The sequence below is a fragment of the Magallana gigas genome, chromosome 7 (genome assembly GCF_963853765.1).
Source record: "Magallana gigas chromosome 7, xbMagGiga1.1, whole genome shotgun sequence".
Taxonomy (NCBI): Eukaryota; Metazoa; Mollusca; class Bivalvia; order Ostreida; family Ostreidae; genus Magallana; species Magallana gigas.
The window spans coordinates 41,101,132-41,121,904 of NC_088859.1; the positions used below are offsets into that span (position 1 = coordinate 41,101,132).

General features: G+C 32.6%; 1 protein-coding gene across 5 annotated transcripts in view; it reads left to right on the plus strand.

The window, feature by feature from the left end:
- The window catches only part of LOC105329882 (substance-P receptor), a 36,383-nt gene extending 17,301 nt beyond the window's left edge, over window positions 1–19,082 (plus strand). For 3 of the 5 annotated variants that reach the window (XM_034458943.2, XM_034458942.2, XM_066067341.1), the window contains exons 2-6: window positions 361–794; window positions 3,585–4,024; window positions 4,848–4,949; window positions 18,161–18,269; window positions 18,732–19,082. In XM_034458943.2, the coding sequence (XP_034314834.2) occupies window positions 461–794; window positions 3,585–4,024; window positions 4,848–4,949; window positions 18,161–18,269; window positions 18,732–18,829 (1,083 nt within the window). In that variant the 5' untranslated portion in view covers window positions 361–460 and the 3' untranslated portion in view covers window positions 18,830–19,082. Of the gene's footprint in view, window positions 1–121; window positions 271–360; window positions 795–3,584; window positions 4,025–4,847; window positions 4,950–18,160; window positions 18,270–18,403; window positions 18,459–18,731 lie in introns of those variants that run through there. The other 2 variants (XM_066067342.1, XM_034458941.2) reach the window with 2 other exon arrangements.
- Window positions 19,083–20,773: the final 1,691 nt, after the last annotated feature.

Consider the following 20,773-nt stretch of genomic DNA (forward strand, 5'->3'; position numbering starts at 1 on the left):
CTGTTCTCTCTCCACCTTTCTGATTGCAGGAATTTGTTACTCCACGCTTGCTAAATACTCTAAAAACTTATCAAAGATCTTTGTACAGATAAGGACTGGTTATGACGTCTCCGAAGAATAAATCAGAAAAGATATACCTAGGATATTCCAGTCTCAGATAATGAACCAATCAGGCTGTTAATTATTGCTGCTGGCTTCCAGACGCTGAATAAATTTAATTATGTTGTAGCAAGCGTGTGAGCGAATCAGAATATCGGTGATAGTAAAAAGGTAAAGTCTGAAAGGACTCTGTTTTTTTCCCATGTCCACCTCTTGTCTATGCGAGGGATCGAATCTGATATCTAATTATTTGTATTGCAGCCTCAGTTGATCATGGTGCCTTTAAGGATGTGAAGAGCGGGAGCAACTAAAGAATACAGGGATCCGGAGGAATAAAATTTAAATCAGAAGTCCGATTCTAATGGAAACTACAATGGATGATGATTTGAAAAATTTCCCGTACGAAAAGTTCCCATACGGCGGTGTCATAAAAGAGGTTCCAGTATGGGAAATGGTGGTGAAATCTGTAATTTATGGAATTATCACAATTTCATCGTTATTTGGGAATGTTTTGATAATTGTCATTGTGATGAAAAACAAAACCATGAAGACGGTTACTAATTACTACATAGTGAATTTAGCGGTGGCGGATCTAATGGTCACACTGACCTGTACGTGGGTCACGCTAGTGGATAACCTGACCGAGGGATGGATCTTAGGGGCGTTCTTCTGTAAGCTGAATACATTCACAAAAGGTAATTTTACTCATGTAGATATACCCTTTGGGTTTTTTTTTTATCGAGCAAACAGCAATGCAGAATATTTCGATAATGACTACAGAATTAACGTTAATGTTATGGTATGCATCTGTTTTCAATGAAAACAACTTTTCACAAATTATGACTGATCCTTGTAAACCTCAGTCTTAACTTCTGACACGCAAAATGTATATTTTCAGGTTCTGTCAATCTGATATAACAATTTGTTCTATTTGTTTTGGAGATATTTAATTCCTGCACATATCTAAAGCAGTTCTTTTCCAAGTCTTTGGATACATTATTAGGGCTTGTATCCACAACCAATTTGAAATATTCTCCGTAGATCTAAAAAATAATTGACGTCAATAGAGAAAGGGATCTTGTACTCTAAAGTCGCTATTAAATAATTTCCAAAATTTCATTAACTTATTTTTAGCTATTAATTATACAACAAATAATATATCTAATATATATAATTGTGCGTAAGGGAGTGGAATAATTACATATCTGCGGCAGAACTTGGCACAGTGTGTATTATCTTAAGTATAAACGCTTTCCATTAAAAAAAAAATCAAATGAGGGGAATGATAAAACAATAGCGCGTGTTCGATTCGAGTTTTTGCAGATACATCTAATTATTGCAGATTTTTTTTTCGAATGTAACAAAATCTTCATAATTAAAAACCAAAATGACAGGAACCAACAGAAAACAAGGATAACGATAAAAAACAAAGCATCAGATATCATTTTAACCCCACAGTAAAGAGCTTTCTCTCAATGATATGAGCCACTTAACCAGTGTTATTGCATACAAAGAGTTTTACAGCTCAGACATCTGTTTTCGTTTAAAAGCTCATTGATCCCGTGTAGCTTGCTCGTTCATATGATGAATTCATAACTTAACTTATTGTTAGTGGTGTTTTTGTCGGGGCAGATGACTGAAACAGTCACCTCTAAATACAAATAACAAGAGACCTACTTCCACGATTACTGCTGTTCAGTAGCAAAACGAGAGCTTGTACTGGTGTTTAATACGATTTTCATTTACTTCGCAGATCATAAAATACTAAAAACCTTAATACAATAGAAACAGATTTATCATTGTTACTAATATCGAGAAATGTATTAACATTATGTGCTAACGTTTTAATTCATTAAATGGGTTTTTATGATTCTGGCAAAAAACTGCATAATGCTGAAATAAAAATATCTGCGTGGCGTGACAGTTTTTTGAAATAAAACCGATTGTACTGATAACAAATGGCAATTTCAACAAGTAGTTCTGAACATTACAGTGCTTATTAACATTCACTGATACTAAGTCCCCTCTTATCCGAATTAACAAAAACATTTCAAGATGGCAGGCGATAACGGTAATGGAATAAACAGAACCATTAATCAATTTCCAGTGCAAATGTAATGATCAGTATAGTTTCACATGCAACCCAACCTGAAGCAGAAGATTTTGAGAATCAAAAGAAAAAAACCCCCATAAAACGGTCATATATAAATAAGTTGAACTATTTGGTTGTCGTTTTACACCAATGAGAACAAATAATTTAATTGTCTTAGAGATATGCAAACAGTAAATAAATCCCCAGTTCAGTTCTAAGGTTTTTAATTTTTCCATTTAAAACAATCGTGCTGGTTTCTTAATCTGGTGAAAGACTTTACCCTAATCAATATGTGGTACATGCTAAATCACTGCTTTTGTACAAGATTTCACCACAGAATACAGGGACACAAGGGAGCAAGTCAGTGACTCTACAAATGGCGGCACGATAGTGGTGGGAGTTCGTGCCAAGTTGTCGAGTTATAAATTACAAGTCAAAACCCAGTCCTAAAACACTGATGAACCAATGCATAACATTCAGTTTTATTGGTAATGTTTTAAAAGAAGATGGGTGAATGAGGCGTGTAAAATGCCCATACACGGTCGGACAAGCTATTAACAAATTAAAATATCAATAAATCTGATATATTTTAAAAAAAAACCGATTTAAAACAATATATATTTAACATATCATTGATTTGTAACCTATAAATATGTTCAATACTTGGAATATGTCGCCTCAAACAGGCGTATACGTATCAAATCCTGCAAATAGTGTCATTTTTTAGAACTTCAAAGCATTTTCTTTCATGGAGTGGGTCTGTGCTCCATATTTTTCTCATAATCTTATTAAGGTCTAATGGAAAACAAACCGATTTCAGTTAACAAAAATGTTGAGAGATGACCCACTGAACATTAAAAATATCATTTTGTGTCCTAACAATGGAACATTTTGAAAAAATAATACAAGTCAGTAAATTCATGGCTAAAGTCACACATAGTATTTAAACAGTGTGCTTTACTGTGTCTGAAATGGCTCAGTGGTTAGAGCACCTGATATAAACTAACCTTAAATATATAGGGTTTTTGTGTTACGGGTTCGATACCACCAAAATTTAAAGCAATTTTTTTTCTTATCGTTTGTTAAATATTTTAAAAACTGAATATAGTTAGAAATTGTGCTTTTGAAAACTTGTATTGTAATATATTTGAATAGATTTAATTGGAATTTTTTTTATTCAAAATGTATTTCACGACTGAACCGAATGGGCATTTGCGCTATCTTATCCCCCGTCTTCTTTTCGGAGAACACGCCATATTGCGTCTCTCTCTCTCTCTCTCTCTCTCTCTCTCTCTCTCGTTTAACTCTCAATACATTTACTTTAAAATATATTAAGCATTCAACATTTTTTAAAAACATTATATGAAAGCTTTTTGTTTATCATTTTTTGCAGTCCTTTCACTGGTGGCGAGCGTACTGTCACTTACACAGATAGCATACGACCGCTTCTTTGGAATCGTGTTTGCCTTAAGAGCCCGGATGACAGAAAGAAGAGCTAGTATTTCTTTGGTCATTATCTGGATTTTCTCTATCATTGTTGCGTTGCCTGTTCTCATCTACCGACAACTGAAGAGCAGAGAATGGCTGGACCATACAGAACGGTGGTGCGACGACGATTGGCCAGTAGAGGAGGAAGTGGTGGGTAATTTCACCAGAACCACCATGCCTTTAAGGACAGCGTACTTTGTTTCTGTATCGGTGGTGCTGTACTTTATCCCAATGGTGGTTATGTCCCTTGCGTATGGCGTTATTATACTAAAATTGAAAACGACGCATATTCCTGGAGAGATAATGGATAAAAGAGACGAACAACAGGCCAAAACAAAACGAAAGGTTCTGTATAGATGGTGATACCTTGATTTCATACTTCAATGTGTTCATACAAAATTTGGTGTGTTTAGAAATTCAATAACGCAGTATCTCTATATTTAAGATATTATCTTGTAATTGTCTAATTTCGTCCTTTGAATACAGAGTATTGCGTACAATTGTATTTATTTTCACTATCAGATTTGACGAAATCTAAAACAGGATTGTCTGTAAACGCAATGGCAAAATATAACGCATAGATCAGAAAAACATCCATTGGTAAACATCTCCGATTCATGGAGTTTTTGATCCGGGCCAAATCCACAGAATATCGAAAACAATGTAAAATGTATAAGTCACTGATAATTTTTCTTTATTTAGGTAAATAACAAATATTGATTTTTGCGATACATACTTGTATCTCTATAAAAGGTTTGTAGTTTAGTCAATTATTTTCAGTGAAATTAAAAATCTTAATTGATGTTTACATTGATACTATACAGCAGCATTTGATTTACCAATATATATGTAGTGATCACGCCTTATAGTGTATTTGTTGAAAAATGCAGTCAAAAGCTGATGGTAACAGAATTACCGGTAGATTCAATGGATAATACTCTTAGAGCCGAAAGACCAGTTTTAGGCCAGCGTGCCATTATCAAATTAGTATATATGTTTTTCTGAAATAATTCATATATTTAAATCAGTGGTTTATTAGTTATTTTCGTTTTGGGCGAAGTTACATGTACACAGCTCCAAAATCTTCAATACCCCACGTAGGACTGACTGTTCCGTTATTTTGCAAGCGCTATGATTTTGTGGGTAATATTGTGATATTTGATTACAGATCATAATTATGCTGATCACCATTCTGGCTGTCTTCTGTGTATGTTGGCTGCCATGTCAGGTCATGTTACTCTATACAGAGCTCCGGGGCAACAGAAGTAAGGTAAAATCAACAAGAAACAACAGGTGTGACACACAGTAAGAACAAATATCAATAAATACAAAACTGTATAGCCAAATTCAACAACCTGTTTCAACTCAATGAGTTACGTATGGTTAAATCCGAGTTCCTCTATCAGATTTCTTTGATGGAAACTTGACGCGATATTTATGTACTTGGTGTGATATGCAGTAAGAAGAAGAACCAAAATAAACAAATAACTGATTACCCGAATAGTACAAACTATTTCAACTCATCTGGTAACGTATGGTTAAAGCAGAATTCCTCAGATTTTCCTGCTAGAAACTTGACGCGATATCTGTGATAAAGAATTGCATCGGGTTAAGCTGAGCGTAACTAATAATTCAAATTCATGATACAACGGCTCAAAACTAGATTAAAAGAACTTAAGGAAATAATCCTTCAATCCTTGTTATTCATTTCGGCCTCCAGTCGATGATCTTGTTGCTCAGTTTGTTTCACTCTGCAGATTGTATTTTGTTTTCCCAAGTTAAAAGAATCTTAAATCAACTTTGAAATTAGTTCATCACTTAGGCCTTTTAATGAACAAACTTCAGACAACTGGGAATTTTTGACGCAGTATCGTTTTTTGGTAATGAATTTTCGTGGAAGGGTTTCATGACGTTTGTGAATATGAAATCGAAAGACAAAGACATTTTAAAAGACAAAAGCTATTATATTGTGTACAGTTAGCCCCTATATAGCTAGCGCCATTTGTTGGGAGAGGGTGTTAAATCATGAATCGCTAACATTGTATTTGGAATTGTGTTTGTATGTTGGTGTACAAGATCTTGTAAGCAGTTTCGAAAAAAAAAATTAACACTTCGAAGCATTACGCTAATTTTTCCAAAATCTTTTTAGTCAATCCCTATCCATTTACAAAGTGAATTATTTCTAAAGATATCCGACCTAAACGAGGACATGTAAATCAAATTCTATGTACTGTTAACAACAAAAAACAACAATTAACAAATGAATGAATTCACTTTATTTATATTCAAAGCCCAATCAACACAAATTTCAAGCCTGAATTGAACGCTTTGCACGTCGATTTTTTGTTTGATTTGTAAATACATGTATCAGCTAATCTTTCAAGTACATTCCATATATGTGGTGATAAGTAATATTCTATATTAGTACATATACCATTTTATTTGGTCATTGATAAGACACTGAGAATTTCAATATCTTGTTACCAAGTTTTTTTTTTTTTTAATTTCTTTTCATACTCCGTGACGACGAGTGCCGTATGGCTGTTTAGAAGCATTTTAGCAAGGCCTTGGATTTTCGGTTTGACGTAACTATCTTTTCCTTGCGTCAAAACCAGTTTAAAATGACGCTGTTTGGAAGTTTGCGTAGTCTTAGCTCAACAACCAGACAAATATTGTTGACTTCAAAGAGCCATGTCTGAGTGGCCAACAATGAAATAGACAGGCTTACGTCACATTGCTGTTTGACACAATACCCAAAGTTCAAGCTTTTGTTAAAATGGTTCTGTTGCATTATGAACCCTCAATGAACTCGGCCCGTCTATTGTGTCATTCCATGTAGTTCAAGCAACCTCAATAAAGCTTATATTATTTGACCATAAAACATAAATACGCCATCTTTGCTTGTTGCTAAGGTGACACGGCAGCTCTTGCGAACAATTCAAGTCATGACAATAGTGATGTACATGTATATGAATTATTTTTGACCAATAGTCTCCGCTTTGAAAAGCAATGGGTGATTGATTTTTTTTCCAGGTTACCTTACGATCCATTATGTAGTAAAAGTGGCTAATTTTCACAAAAAAGGTATTTAATCATCGTCGGAACCCACGGGTTTTCTATCCTTTACACCGCAACAGTGTAACGGATAGAAAACCCGTGGGTTCCGACGATGGTATTTAATGAGTGATCAGTGATAGAAGCAGTGCCTACAAATGTTAACATGATGATCATTATAAATCAACATCCAGACGTTTCAACCCTCTTGCCAAAAATAAGAATAAATGTATGATTTGCTTGGTAAACTCAAATTGTTTTAGAAAAAGGTTAGTTTTTGTAACATTTATAAATTTAAATATTTATTTTCTTTGGCTTTCAATATGCTGCAGACGTCAGCATTAAGTATGTACTGATATTTTGTCTTCAATATCCTTACATACAGTTAAATTTTCACCTGCCTATTGTACAACCTGTTTCTTTTCAATTGTATCTTTCAAAATTTAACTGGTTACTTATGATTTAAGCTTCGACATCTAAGACAGCTAAAATTTGTTCTTATAATTGTGTCATGTTGTAATTTTGAATTTACCGGTTGGCAGTAAATACAAAATTTACAACATGACAACTTGTAAATTTTGTGTTTTTACTGCCACCCGGTAAATTCAAAATTTACATGACAATTGCCTAAGTTATCACCCGATGTTTAAATTCGCGCGATTATCAAGCAAAATTTAATCGTACCTAAATGTGATTACTTTTTGAGCTAGATGTTTAAATCTAACCTTTTAAAGAATTGTCGAAGATTTTGTCGAAACTGATAAAAAAAAAATGTTTGTTTTGGAATATTACATAGCAATAGAGTTTTGAAAACTTAGTCATGTATCCGTTTATCGCTGAATTTACTGTGCTCTAAAATAGTTTCAATTCGTTGATCAATATGGATTTCTTACTTTTGGCTGCCGCAAATTCAACATTAGGTAATTTGTACATTAATATCATAACATAGTTTTGTCACAGGGGTTCAGAGAAAGGCCATACTTAAGGAAGAGGTATAGACATACTTGTACTTAAATGTCAATTCAGAACATAAATGTCCATTTTATTGAAAGGATCGAAAATTTTAAAATCAAATGTTTATTAAGGTCTTCCGTTTCCAACGGAAGACCTTATTGTTTTCGTACGATTTCTTTTTCCCTATTATTATTATTAAGGTCTTCCGTCTTCAGCGGAAGACCTTACTGTTTTTCTACGCGTTCTCTTTCTTCTATATTATTATTTTTTTTCTTGGTAGTCACCCTTAATTTCTCAGCCATTTCTCAATCGATTTTAATGATTTTTACAGGGATGATGTCTTAGGTGAATATCTCTTTGCATCTTACTTCCTGTCTAAAAATTCACTTCCGCTTTTGAATTATCTCCCTTTTTCATGTATTTTGGAACATGATATTGTCCACGCATCTCCTCAAAAACTGTTATAGTTAGGGACTTGAAATTTATTTGCAAGATAGAGTGGTTATAGTAGATTTGCTTGCTTGTTTTAGATTTGACCAGAAGTCATCATTCTTGAAGCTCGCCCGGAACTGAAAATGTCGATGTTAAATTTTTTTGACAATTTTTACGAAATTTGAGATTTGATCACTAATATCTTTCTTCTAACCAATATTTTGCTAACACATGTAGAGCATCAAAAATTTATCTATAAAGGATCTTTCAACTGACACCAAGCAAAAGGGACTGACCCCTCATATTAGGGGCCAAGAGGGGTCTAAAGTCTTTTATCTATATCTCTTTAATGAAAAATATTTTGTAATGCATTATAGAAGCAAAAATGTTTATTTTCCAGTTATCTACCTATATTTGTTAAAAGTTTTCTGATATGTTACATAATGTGGGTTTTAAAAGGGCTAGAAGTCCAATATTTTGATCATTTATTTCTTAAAAAGGAGAAATATTTTGAAATGCATTATTGAAGAGACGATACTCAGAATAATATTCGTAATAAAATTTAACCACAAAAGTTTTGTTTAATGGTCCTTATAAGGAGATAACGGGTGGCCCCTAAAACAATCTTTCCCAAATATCTCAAAACCAGTAACACATTTCTAAACACTTGTTGAACAAAATGTGTTTAATATTAAGGGACCTGTCATTGATATCAAGAAAAAGGGGCTAGCCCCTCAAATTAGATGATAAGAGGGATCTAAATGTTTCAATCAAAGCTCTTATACATATATCAGAAAGGATGTTTCATTTTATTTCCAAATCATGTTTAGCTGGTAAATAGCAAAATAAAGGTCATGCATGTATCTCAAACTTGAGTGATATTGGGAATTTAGTATTTTCCGTTTAATATAGAAGTCACCGACACCCCCCCCCCCCCCCCCCATAAATTCAGTTAGTTTAACTGGCCCGATTTTTCTTGATCTTTTATCTCGGACCTTTAGTTTCAACTTAGTACCATTCTAGATTACTATACTAATTAACAGACCAATTCGTTCATTATTAACAGAGTTATGAACTTTTCGGCATTTGAGTTTTAATTGTCGTGTTTGGCATGTACTGTAGAAAAAAATTCTAACTCCCGAGCCCTTCACTCAATCCTCATGAAATTTTGTGTAAATGTACCTCGGACCTCATTCTGTTTTTCTGCCAAATTTGCAGCGGATTGAACAATTAAAAAGAAATTTCCGATATCAAGCCGCGATTATAGCCTGTACGGGGACTTAAAATTTACACAGTGCAAGGAATGTAAGCAGCCGCGTAATATTTCTGTTGCATGTATATTCCTTGTTTTCCGTTTAGTCTGTATCTACGATAGAGTGTGAACTACTTATGAATGTTAGAAGTGTGGAAACATTAAAGGACTATATATGGTATGGGCCTAAAATGGCCCCCTAAAAGGAATATCATTATTTTACTGTAATTCTTTGTTTTCTTTGTACAGATATATATGTCGTGTTTTAACTTAATGTTCATTTTGATTCAAGTGCCCACAATTTAGAAATACGGCATTGTAAAGACAGCCTTTCCCCGCTATTTTTGCATTTTAGCATAAAAAAGCTTGTTTTCAAGAAGTTTTTCTTTCAGGAAACATAGAGCGCATGCTTGAACCAACAAAATATTTTAATCAGAGATGTATCTAGCCAAGACTAATAAGTGACAAAAAATTTGTCCTGGTTCAAGCATGCGCTCTATATTTCCCATTCGTAAAAAGATGAGAAAAATGTCAATTTCGACTGATTTTGATTGAATTTTTGAAATAGCGTCACTTCTGACGTCATATACTGCAAGTGAGTGCAAATAAATCAAACAAATAGGTGAAAAATATATTTTATATGAACTCTTCTAAATTATAACATAACATTTTATTGTAACCGAAATACTTTAAAAAATGGTGAATTATGGGGGCCAAATTTAACTCTTATCATATATAGTTCTTTATATTGAATAAATTTACGTGTTACTGATTTCGTTATTTCTACATTTATAAAGATTTTATCAATCCTGTTGATATAAAACAGTCAAACGTAATAGTAAACGACACAAAAAAAATCTCTACACTGAAATACATGTGTTAAATGCATCAGTCATTGTTTTAGGACTTCCCCTAATTGTCGTTAACCGAATCCGAGATCCACACCTCAAAATTCTACTTTCGATTTATTTACGACGAAAATCAAGCTCGGTCCTTTTCATCCCCCTCCAGACACAAACACGCATCAATATTTCAAATGACCTCGCACTGTTACCAAACCTGAGAAGTGAGACATCTTACACGTTGTTTTTCATCTCATACAAAACTTCAGGTCCTGTCCCGGGCGGAAACGCCCCAAATTCAAAGAGAAAATCGGGAATTATTTCGCGTCAGCCATGTTTTGACGTGAACCTTCAATGATATATAGACTGGCAATGCATGTCTAATATGCGCGATATATATTTCGTACGATAGAGACAGAGGACCAGTCTTCGATGAAATACTGTTATGATACTGTTAAGGCTGTGTGTTCGAGTCTCCCCGGAACCAAGATTTGTTCTTTCTCTCTATTTCCTTCTCTCCATTTTTTTTACTTTCTAACTAAAATATTCAACATAAAGGGGTTGTTGGACTGAAGTACAGTGTGAAAAACACTCTTCCATTAAGATTTATACAAAAACAGTCTTTTATTATTAAGGTCTTCCGTCTTAAGCGGAAGACCCTACTGTTTTTCTACGCGTTCTCATTCTTCTATACTATTAAGGTCTTCCGTTTTGAACGGAAAACCTTATTGTTATTGCATTGTTTCTTTTTCCCTATTCTTCTATAATTATATTTTTTTTCTTACAAATTTTGTGCACGCAAGATCTCAAAAACTACTCAATTTATTTTTATGAAACTTTTCGATCTAATAGATGATGATGTGAACCGTGTTGCAATTTTTTTTATTCATGAAGTCACTTCAGGTTTTGAGATATAGTCGTTTCATCGATTTTCAGAGAGGTATTTTGTCAGCAGTACTCCTCTTAAACTATAGCAGATATATATTTGAATGTTTCAGTGATGGTAGACGGAAGATTAAAATTGTGCATGAAGGTTTAAAATCATTTCGATCGCAAAAAGCGCCGAAGCTCGCCTGGACCCGAACATTGAGATTAAACAAATATCATAATTTTTTCTGGTTTTCTTTGTTTATCTGAAAAATATTTTGTTAAAACATATAATGTTAAATTTTTTTATATTTATAAGACCTTTTATTTGATATCAAGACAAAGGGGCTGGCCCCTCAAATTAAGGGAACAAAGGGCTCTCAAGTCTTTCATCTACATGTATTGCCCCTTTACTGGGATATATTTTGTGAAAGATTATAGAAGCAAATATGTTTATCTTACAGTTATGTATCCAAGTAGTGTAATGATTTTATAATGTGTTACGTAATTAAGGGTTTTTAGGGGTCAACAATCCAAAACTTTGATAACCAATATCTCAGAAAGGAAAATATTTTTAAATGCAGTATAGAAGAAAAGATACTCAAAATGATCTACTAAACAATATGGAGTCTTCAAAATTTTGTTAAACGACCCCTATAAGGAGATAAGGGATCGGCCCCTAAAACGCTCTTTCTGAGATATCTCAAGAATGGTAACAAATTTCTATACACTTGTTGAACAAAATATCTTTAAAATTAAATGACTTTTCATTTGATACGAGAAAAAAGAGAAAAATGTTTTCCACCAAAGCTCTTACATCTAAAACAAAATAGTATTTGTCCCTTAGAATGTAGACTTTTTCTTATATTTTAAATCACGTTTAGCCGTTTAGCCGTTTAATTGCAAATCCAAGGTCGTACATGTATTTCAAGTTCTAAAACACACGGAAGACCTCCTCGTTGCTCGCAACGAGATCTTGTCTAGTTATTTTTCTTTTTTTTCTTACAATTTTTGTGCACGCGATTTCTCAAAAACGACTAGGTCAATTTTCATGAAACTTTCAGATCTGTTAGATAATAATCTAAACCTGATAGGTTTTTTATTATATTGATAACGTCACTTCCGTTTTTGAGAAATTGACGTTTTAACGATTTTTAGGGGGGTTGCTTGTCCGTGGAACTTCTCATAAACGATAAAAGATATCAAGTTCAAACTTTCAGGGATAGTAGACAAAAGATTGTAGATTTGTAATTTTATTTTCATTTTGATCTGGCTTGAAAGGCGCCGAAGCTCGCCTGGAACCGAAAATTGAAATGAAAAAAAGTCGTAATTTTTTGTGGTTTTCTTTGATTATCTCTTTTCTGAAAAATATTTTGTTAAGACATGTAATGTAAAAAAAGTTTCAATTTACATGACCTTTTCTTTGAAATCAAGAAAAGGGGGCTGGCCCCTCAAATAAGGGGACCATAGGGCTCTAAAGTCTTTAATCTGTAGCCCTTTACTGAGAGATATTTTGTGAAATGTTATAGAAGCAAATGTGTTTATCTTATAGTTATGTATTCAGGCAATGTAATGATTTTATCATGTGTTACGTAATTAAGGGTTTTTAGGGGCCAAAATTTCGATCACCCATATCTCAGAAAGGAAAAATATTTTGTAATGCAGTACAGAAGAAAAGTTGTTCAAAATGATGTTCTTAACAAAATGCAACCTTCAAAATTTCGTTAAACGGCCCCTATAAGGAAATAAGGTACCGGCCCCTAAAACCTTCTTTCTCATATATCTCCCGAACGGTAACGAATTTCTAAACACTTGTTGAACAAAATTTTATTAGAATTAAATGACCTTTCATTTTATATCAAGAAAAAGGGACTGGCCCCTAAAATTAGGGGACCAAAGGGCTCTAAAATCTTTAATCTGTAGCCCTTTACTGAGAGATATTTTGTAAAATGATATAGAAGCAAATGTGTTTATCTTATAGTTATGTATTCAAGCAATGTAATGATTTTATCATGTGTTACGTAATTAAGGGTTTTTAGGGGCCAAAAGTCCAAAATTTCGATCACCTATATCTCAGAAAGGAAAAATATTTTGTAATGCAGTACAGAAGAAAAGTTGTTCAAAATGATGTTCTTAACAATATGCAACCTTCAAAATTTCATTAAACGGCCCCTATAAGGAGATAAGGGATCGGCCCCTAATACCTTCTTTCTCATATATCTTTAGAACGGTAACAAATTTCTAAACACGTGTTGAGCAAAATTTGTTTAGATTTAAATGACCTTTCATTTAATATCAAGAAAAGGGGGCTGGCCCCTTAAATAGGGAGACCAAAGGGCTCTAAAATGTTTAATCTGTAGCCCTTTACTGAGGGATATTTTTTGAAAGGTTTTAGTAGCAAATATGTTCATATCACAGTAATGTATCCAAGCAATGTAATGGTTTTATCATGTGTTTCGTAATTAAGGGGTTTTAGGAGCCAAAAGTCCAAAATGTTGATCACCCATATCTCAGAAAGGAAAAATATTTTGAAATGTATTACAGATGATAAGTTGTACAAACCATCAAACGGCCCCTATAAGGAGAGAAGGGATCGGCCCCTAAAACCTTTCTCATATATCTCCAGAACGGTAACACATCTTTAAACACTTGTTGACAAAATGTGTTCAGAATTAAATGACCTTTCATCTGATATCAAGAAAAAGGGGCTGGCTCCTTAAATTAGGGGATCAAAGGGCTCTAAAATCTTTTATCTATAGCCCTTTAATGTGAGCCATTTTGTGAATGGTTATTAAAGCTAGATTAGGTATAATACGTTTATATATCCTAACAATATAATGATTTCCTCTTGTGTTACCCAATCAGAGTTTTAGGGACCAGAGGTAAACACGATTAATCTTTTTCATCTTAATTGGAAGAAATGCAAGTATTTAAAACAGCAATGTAAGAGAACTTATAAAAAGCGATACAATAAAGCATTAGTACTTCACTCCTTTTTCCATATCATATTTTGTTGTCAAAAATCAAAGTCGATGATGTCATATTTCCTTCTAAAAATCTGACGGAAGACCTCCTCGTTGCTCGCAACGAGATCGTGTCTAGTTTTGAATTATAATTCTATATAAATACAGAGAACAAAATTCTCTATAATTTCTATTTTTGATACGGAAGCAAGCTATTATGAACATTTCTGATGTCATTTAGAGCGTAATTGCATAGAGTCACAAAAAGGCCACAAGAGGGGGACCCAATATCCAATTTAAGATAAAAAGATGCTTCAAGACTTACATGTATCAAGCTATCCCTTTTAGTTAATAGAGATACCATGTGTACTATGACGGCCGGCGGGGAAGGGTCGGGGTCGAGGGCTTTCAGATCGTATTTGATATAATAAGAGGTCAGCTACTTAGTTCAATTGGACAATGCTGCTGAGGTGACATGCATCATAAATACAGTACTCTAGAGAGCCATTGTATAGAATCATCAGGTCAGCTGATAAGATATTATTACTAAGAGGCGCGATGTGGCTTCTATTTTATTTTTACCATCAAAATCGGGAAAATTTAGTGTTTGGGGTATCTGATAAGTTTTACGTCTTTTTTATTGCAATAAATAGCAGTACATTGTGTTAAAATAATTTCAGGCTGTTTGGGGGGGGGGGGGGGGGTATTAAATTCAAGTTCTACATTTTTCAACGAAATATCAAACTAATGCAATACTAATTTAAGCTCAAGGATCATATCATTATTGATAAAAACTCCATGGGGAAATGATAAAGGAAGAACACTCCGTTATAACTAGAAAATCTATTGATGCACAAACAAAATATAAGCTAAACAAATTCAGTAATTCCTTTTCCCAATCTATTCTGAAACACTTATTTTTCTCTTTCTTTCCATAATACAAACCACATTTGTTTAGTCTGTTGATCTAATATGTCTCATTTCAAATTTATTGATCAGCAAATAGAGTATAGCAGGTATTTTTACCTGTAAACTTGCTTTTCTTTTTCGCAACGTTACCTTTAGTTTGATCTGTATGGATAAATAACTTTTCGTCGATATCTATGGACCCTGGAGTTTATTGTACTTCTTTAATAATATTCGGTTCATTAGATGTTTATGTCTAATCTGAAGTAAATTAATCTTGTAAGAAAATCTTCGTGTTTTGATGGTCTTGTAACGTTGAAAAAAATAATGGTGTTGGTTTTAGCTGCATAAACATTTGCACTTCCATCTCTTGTTAAAATTTTATGCTTCAGAGGTTCGTAAGCATAAAACTGAGCTTCGGCTACAGGTCTCTATTGTGTTTCTTTGAAGAAAAGTACTTTCTTGGAGTAAACAATTACTGTTGCATGTCAAAAGAAGATTGGGCTAATGTCCGATCGATGCATTATGTAGCGATAACGTTTTCTTGGTTCAGCTGTTTACTACGGAAGCGTATTAGTGCCACATACACACTTCACATTTTTTTATTTTCTACACTTTAAAGTGTAAAATTTACACTTTAAAGTGTAAAATTTACACTTTAATCTGTAAAATTTACACTTTAAAGTGTAAAATTTACACTTTAATCTGTAAATTTTACACTTTAATCTGTAAAATTCACACTTTAACCTGTAAAATTTACACTTTAAAGTGTAAAATTCACACTTTAATCTGTAAGATTTACACTTTAATCTGTAAGATTTACACTTTAATCTATAAATTTTACACTTTAATCTGTAAAATTCACACTTTTATCTGTAAAATTCACAATTTAATCTGTAAAATTCACACTTTAAAGTGTAAAATTCACACCAATTTTATTCATTTGTATACCGTACAATTTTATTTAATCAAGTTTTTGTAGTACGTACACAACTCAAAGTACTGAACGTACATATGCTAAATCGAGGTTTAGACAGAATGCTACATAATGTATATTCTTTGAATGATCAGTAATTCAACACTATTTGTTATTTTTATTGTAAAATCATCATAAAAAAGTGTGGAAGAAAGCCGAGGCATAAAACCACTGATATCTATTTGAAAAATCCACGGTTTTTTTAAAAATATCACTGTGTAATGATGTCACTGTATTGAAGACAAAGTTTGAAATATTTGCTAATTAAAATATTTCAGTCCATAATGCTTCGATCAAACCATCGGAAATGATAAATACTCTCCAATGTATGTGTATATATGAGCCAATTTTACAAGATAGTGTGTAAATTTTACACTTAAAGTGTGAATTTTACACTTTAATCTGTAAAATTTACAGATTAAAGTGTAAAATTTACAGATTAAAGTGTGAATTATACACATTAAAGTGTAAAATTTACAGATTAAAATGTAAAATTTACAGATTAAAGTGTGAATTATACACATTAAAGTGTAAAATTTACAGATTTAAGTTTAAAATTTACAGATTAAAGTGTGCAATTTAGAGATTAAAGCGTAAAATTTACAGATTAAAGTGTGAATTTTACACTTTAAAGTGTGAATTTTACAGATTAAAGTGAAAATTTTACAGATTAAAGTGTGAATTTTACAGATTAAAGTGTGAATTTTACAGATTAAAGTGTGAATTTTAGACTTAAAAGTGTGAATTTTACAGATTAAAGTGTGAATTTTACAGATTAAAGTGTAAAATTTACAGATTAAAGTGTGAATTTTAGACTTTAAAGTGTGAATTTTACAGATTAAAGTGTGAATTTTACAGATTAAAATGTGAATTTTACAGATAAAGGTGTGAATTTTACACTTTAAAGTCTAAATTTTACAGATTAAAGTGTGAATTTTACAGATTAAAGTGTAAAATTTACAGATTTAAGTGTAAATTTTCAGATTAAAGTGTGAATTTTACAGATTTAAGTGTAAAATTTACAAAATAAAGTGTGAATTTTATAGATTAAAGTGTGAATTTTACAGATTAAAGTGTGAATTTTACAGATTAAAGTGTAAAATTTACAGATTAAAGTGTGAATTTTAGACTTTAAAGTGTGAATTTTACAGATTAAAGTGTGAATTTTAGACTTTAAAGTGTGAATTTTACAGATTAAAGTGTGAATTTTACAGATTAAAGTGTGAATTTTACAGATAAAAGTGTGAATTTTACACTTTAAAGTGTAAATTGTACAGATTAAAGTGTGAATTTTACAGATTATAGTGTAAAATTTACACTTTAAAGTGTAGAAAATAAAAAAAAAATGTGAAGTGTATATGTGGCACTAATACGCCTCCGTAGTTTACCCTCAGAATTAATGGCATTTGTTATTGTTTATATATCCTGAAAATGTGCTTTATTGCAAATTTGTGGTTTTGAGTTGCGATAAAGGGTTCACCACGTAAGTTTGCCGTAATTTGCCTCAAAAGCGTGATTCGTGTGTTGAAACAGTGATGGCGAATCAGTGGACCATTTCTGCTGATAAAATTGTGGACCATTTCTTACTAATTGAAATGAACTAAACGTAAAAACAAAGCTACAAATCGGGATCAGTTGTGAATAGTTCGGTAAAAATTGCCTTAAGCACCCAAAACACATGTATTAACGTATGTGACAAATGAATTAGAAAAAGGCATGATCTTTAATTCGAACATTGCAGATATTGATTGTCTATTACAAAGTGCTCAACATCTCCTCAATGTGTCAGTCTGAAAACTGACAGGGAATTTTATAAGCTTCGTTTATATGTTAAAACCTCAAGTTTAGTTAAGAGTTCCTGTGGTTTAAATAATGGCCGGGAAAGATTTTAAGATAAGTCTAGAGTTGGTCACTCGAGAAATAACTTTATCCAACCACCTGGTTAAATGACTAAATATGCAACTTTTAGGCAAGATACATAATGCATAACACATTAATTAATTATACATCTTGAAAAAGCTTTGTTCAGGAACTTTTTTGCTGAAGCAATAGGCTAAGAGTTATACTACTATATAGTTGTAAAGTCATTGAACATCAATTATTGGACTAACGTTCCCTTTTTTAACCCAATGGAAAAAGATATCTTGCTTGATGTCATGTATCGTTTTCTTTTACGGTATAAATCAATAGATCGATATAACCCTTAATAAAGTTTTACATGTATTTGACTTTCAGCTGGACGACTGGTATTATCATTTTGAGTTCGCGGCCTACACCATGGCATACTCCAACAGTGTCCTGAACCCAATCATTTACGCTGGATTCAATGAAAACTTCAAGCAAGGTAAACACCAGTGAAATACATGTAAAATTCTTCAATAGAAACCTGTAAACCTTAAGCAGTTTATACCCAAAATGGTTGGGCTATATACACATGAAGTTATTTGGTCAGTGAAGACATTATATTTCTCCATATAGGGTTTGAACATTATAGAATAGATCGCCACGATACGCAGCGTAACAAATCTTTACGGTATGTGGTAGACGCATGCGCGACACTCATATAATGTAAATGTACTGTCTTTTCCTTTCTCAAACTTAACAAGTCTTTCTTTGTGTTATTTTTTTCTCTCAAAACATATTCATACTTTACTTGTATGCAATGATATATTCAACAATTAGAGTATAAACGTAATTGCTGTGTAGGCGCCGCGCATGTACATGTAGATGCTTTGAAAATATTTTGATTCCGTACACTTCTAAACGTAAGAAGAGTTTGAATGCGGTGTTACCTTTGACTGTTTAGGTCTGTCGAACATCTGGCGTCGCTTGTCCGGTGATCCAGGCAGACGATTAACGCACGTGTACAACACATACTCTGAGACGACGTACACTGCCGTGTAAATTCAGCAAGTCCGAGGACCAAGAAGCAGAACAGAAAACCATGAGATCTGGACCCTTCGTCTACCAATCTGAAATTACTCAAAACATTTTAGAGGACGAGTACTAGTGCTTAAATAATAGGTAAAAATCTCAGATCTGGGCTGAACATTAAAGATGAGGAAAGTTTGTGACGGCGGACCAGTACGTGTATTTTTATTGTGATATGTTTGTTCTGTATATATAAATGTTTATGTAATAAATGTGGGTTACAATGTATTATTAATACCAATCAAGGAATAAATATAATAGATTTCCAATTTATACGAATATAAAATGGGTTGGGACAGTTTACGCTTTTTGCAGAAACTGTTCCAATCCATCTCATGTAGGTACATGTATAAATTGGGTAGTTATTGAATTGATTCTCTGTAGTCTGAAATGAAATTAAAGTATTACAAATAAAATTAAATTATCAAACCATATTCATGTTCATTTATATCGTCTTAAAAATGGGTAAAAATGAATTTTTAGGTGGAATGACTTTCTGTAAGAAAAACGTAAAACAAATCAATAACTAGGTTATTGAACATAACGACTCAAATTTTTCCTTACAAAAATAAAATTGTGAATTATAAACAATTCAATTTCATATTGTGAACATTTGGGATAATTTTGTGATGATTAAATATAAAAGTTTACAATATTTTTTTTATATCTTTAATTACGATAAAATAACAATCTGCATTAATATAGTATATTGTACTAATCTAGAACATGAATTGAACATAAACAATTTCATTGAAATAAAATTGTTACAAAAGCAAGATCCCGCTAATTGGTTTCATTTAATCTACATAAAAATATAGATAATGTATATTGTGCAAGAAACTTGGTCCTTATAACGATCACGAGTAGAATTATAGCCCATGAAGGGTCCTTAGAATGGCATTTATGTATAATTTCTGTAATGTACAAAGAATTATCTATTGAAGAAATTGATGTTTATGCATAGATGGAGGAATGCATGGTTGGGATGGAAAATCTGAAAAAAAATTCAAATTAGAGATGTTCACAGTATATATTATTTATAATGATAAATGATTTATAGATATAACATGACGTATTGTGGTTTCGTAATAAAATTTAATTTTCAAACATATTTGCAAAAAAAATAGAAGTAACCGAACAAAATTATGAAGTTTAAAGTAATTAGAGTGCAGGGTCCTATACTTTGTTGGTATTTGGCATAGTCTAAAACAAAGAATGTCTTCAACACGATCGTTATGTATTTTTTTGTTTTCATATGGAATTATTCTTATTGAAATGAAATATAATATGCATACTTTTAAGGGATTATCTTTCCAAAGTTCCGCGTTTATAAATCCGGAACTGTAAGCTATTTGTGTATATTTGTTGAAGCCTTGTTGTTCAAGAAATAATTGGAATTATAGTTTTTAATCTGATTTCACGCCCTTTTCATAAATCGTTAATGAAAGTATCAACATGTATACAAATTGGAGGGGGGGATTATCTTTCCGCATATCTGTGAGAGGATTCATAAAACCTGAAGTTAGCTGATGAAGCTTTGAAAATCGAATACCAACACCTACTCTCAATTAATGCCTGATGTCCAATGACCAGATTAAAAAGAGGTTGTCTTGATATACATCATATGAAAAATCATATCTCTTTTGTTGAAAAAATAGCCTATCACCCGTCTTTATAATCATGTCATTAAATAAAAACTCACATTTGTAGACGAGTTGTTAATCACGTGACCCATGCAGCTTCCAGGAGTGTCGAAGGATACTTGTAACTTCGTACATTGTTGATTGCAGGAGGTTGCTCGCAGATATCACTAACACTGAGCCGTCTTCAACCAAGGATAAAGTAAAACACTATAATCTATATTATCTACCTGATGGGATTTTCAATGAAACGGGAGTTTTGGACCTGGATTATTAT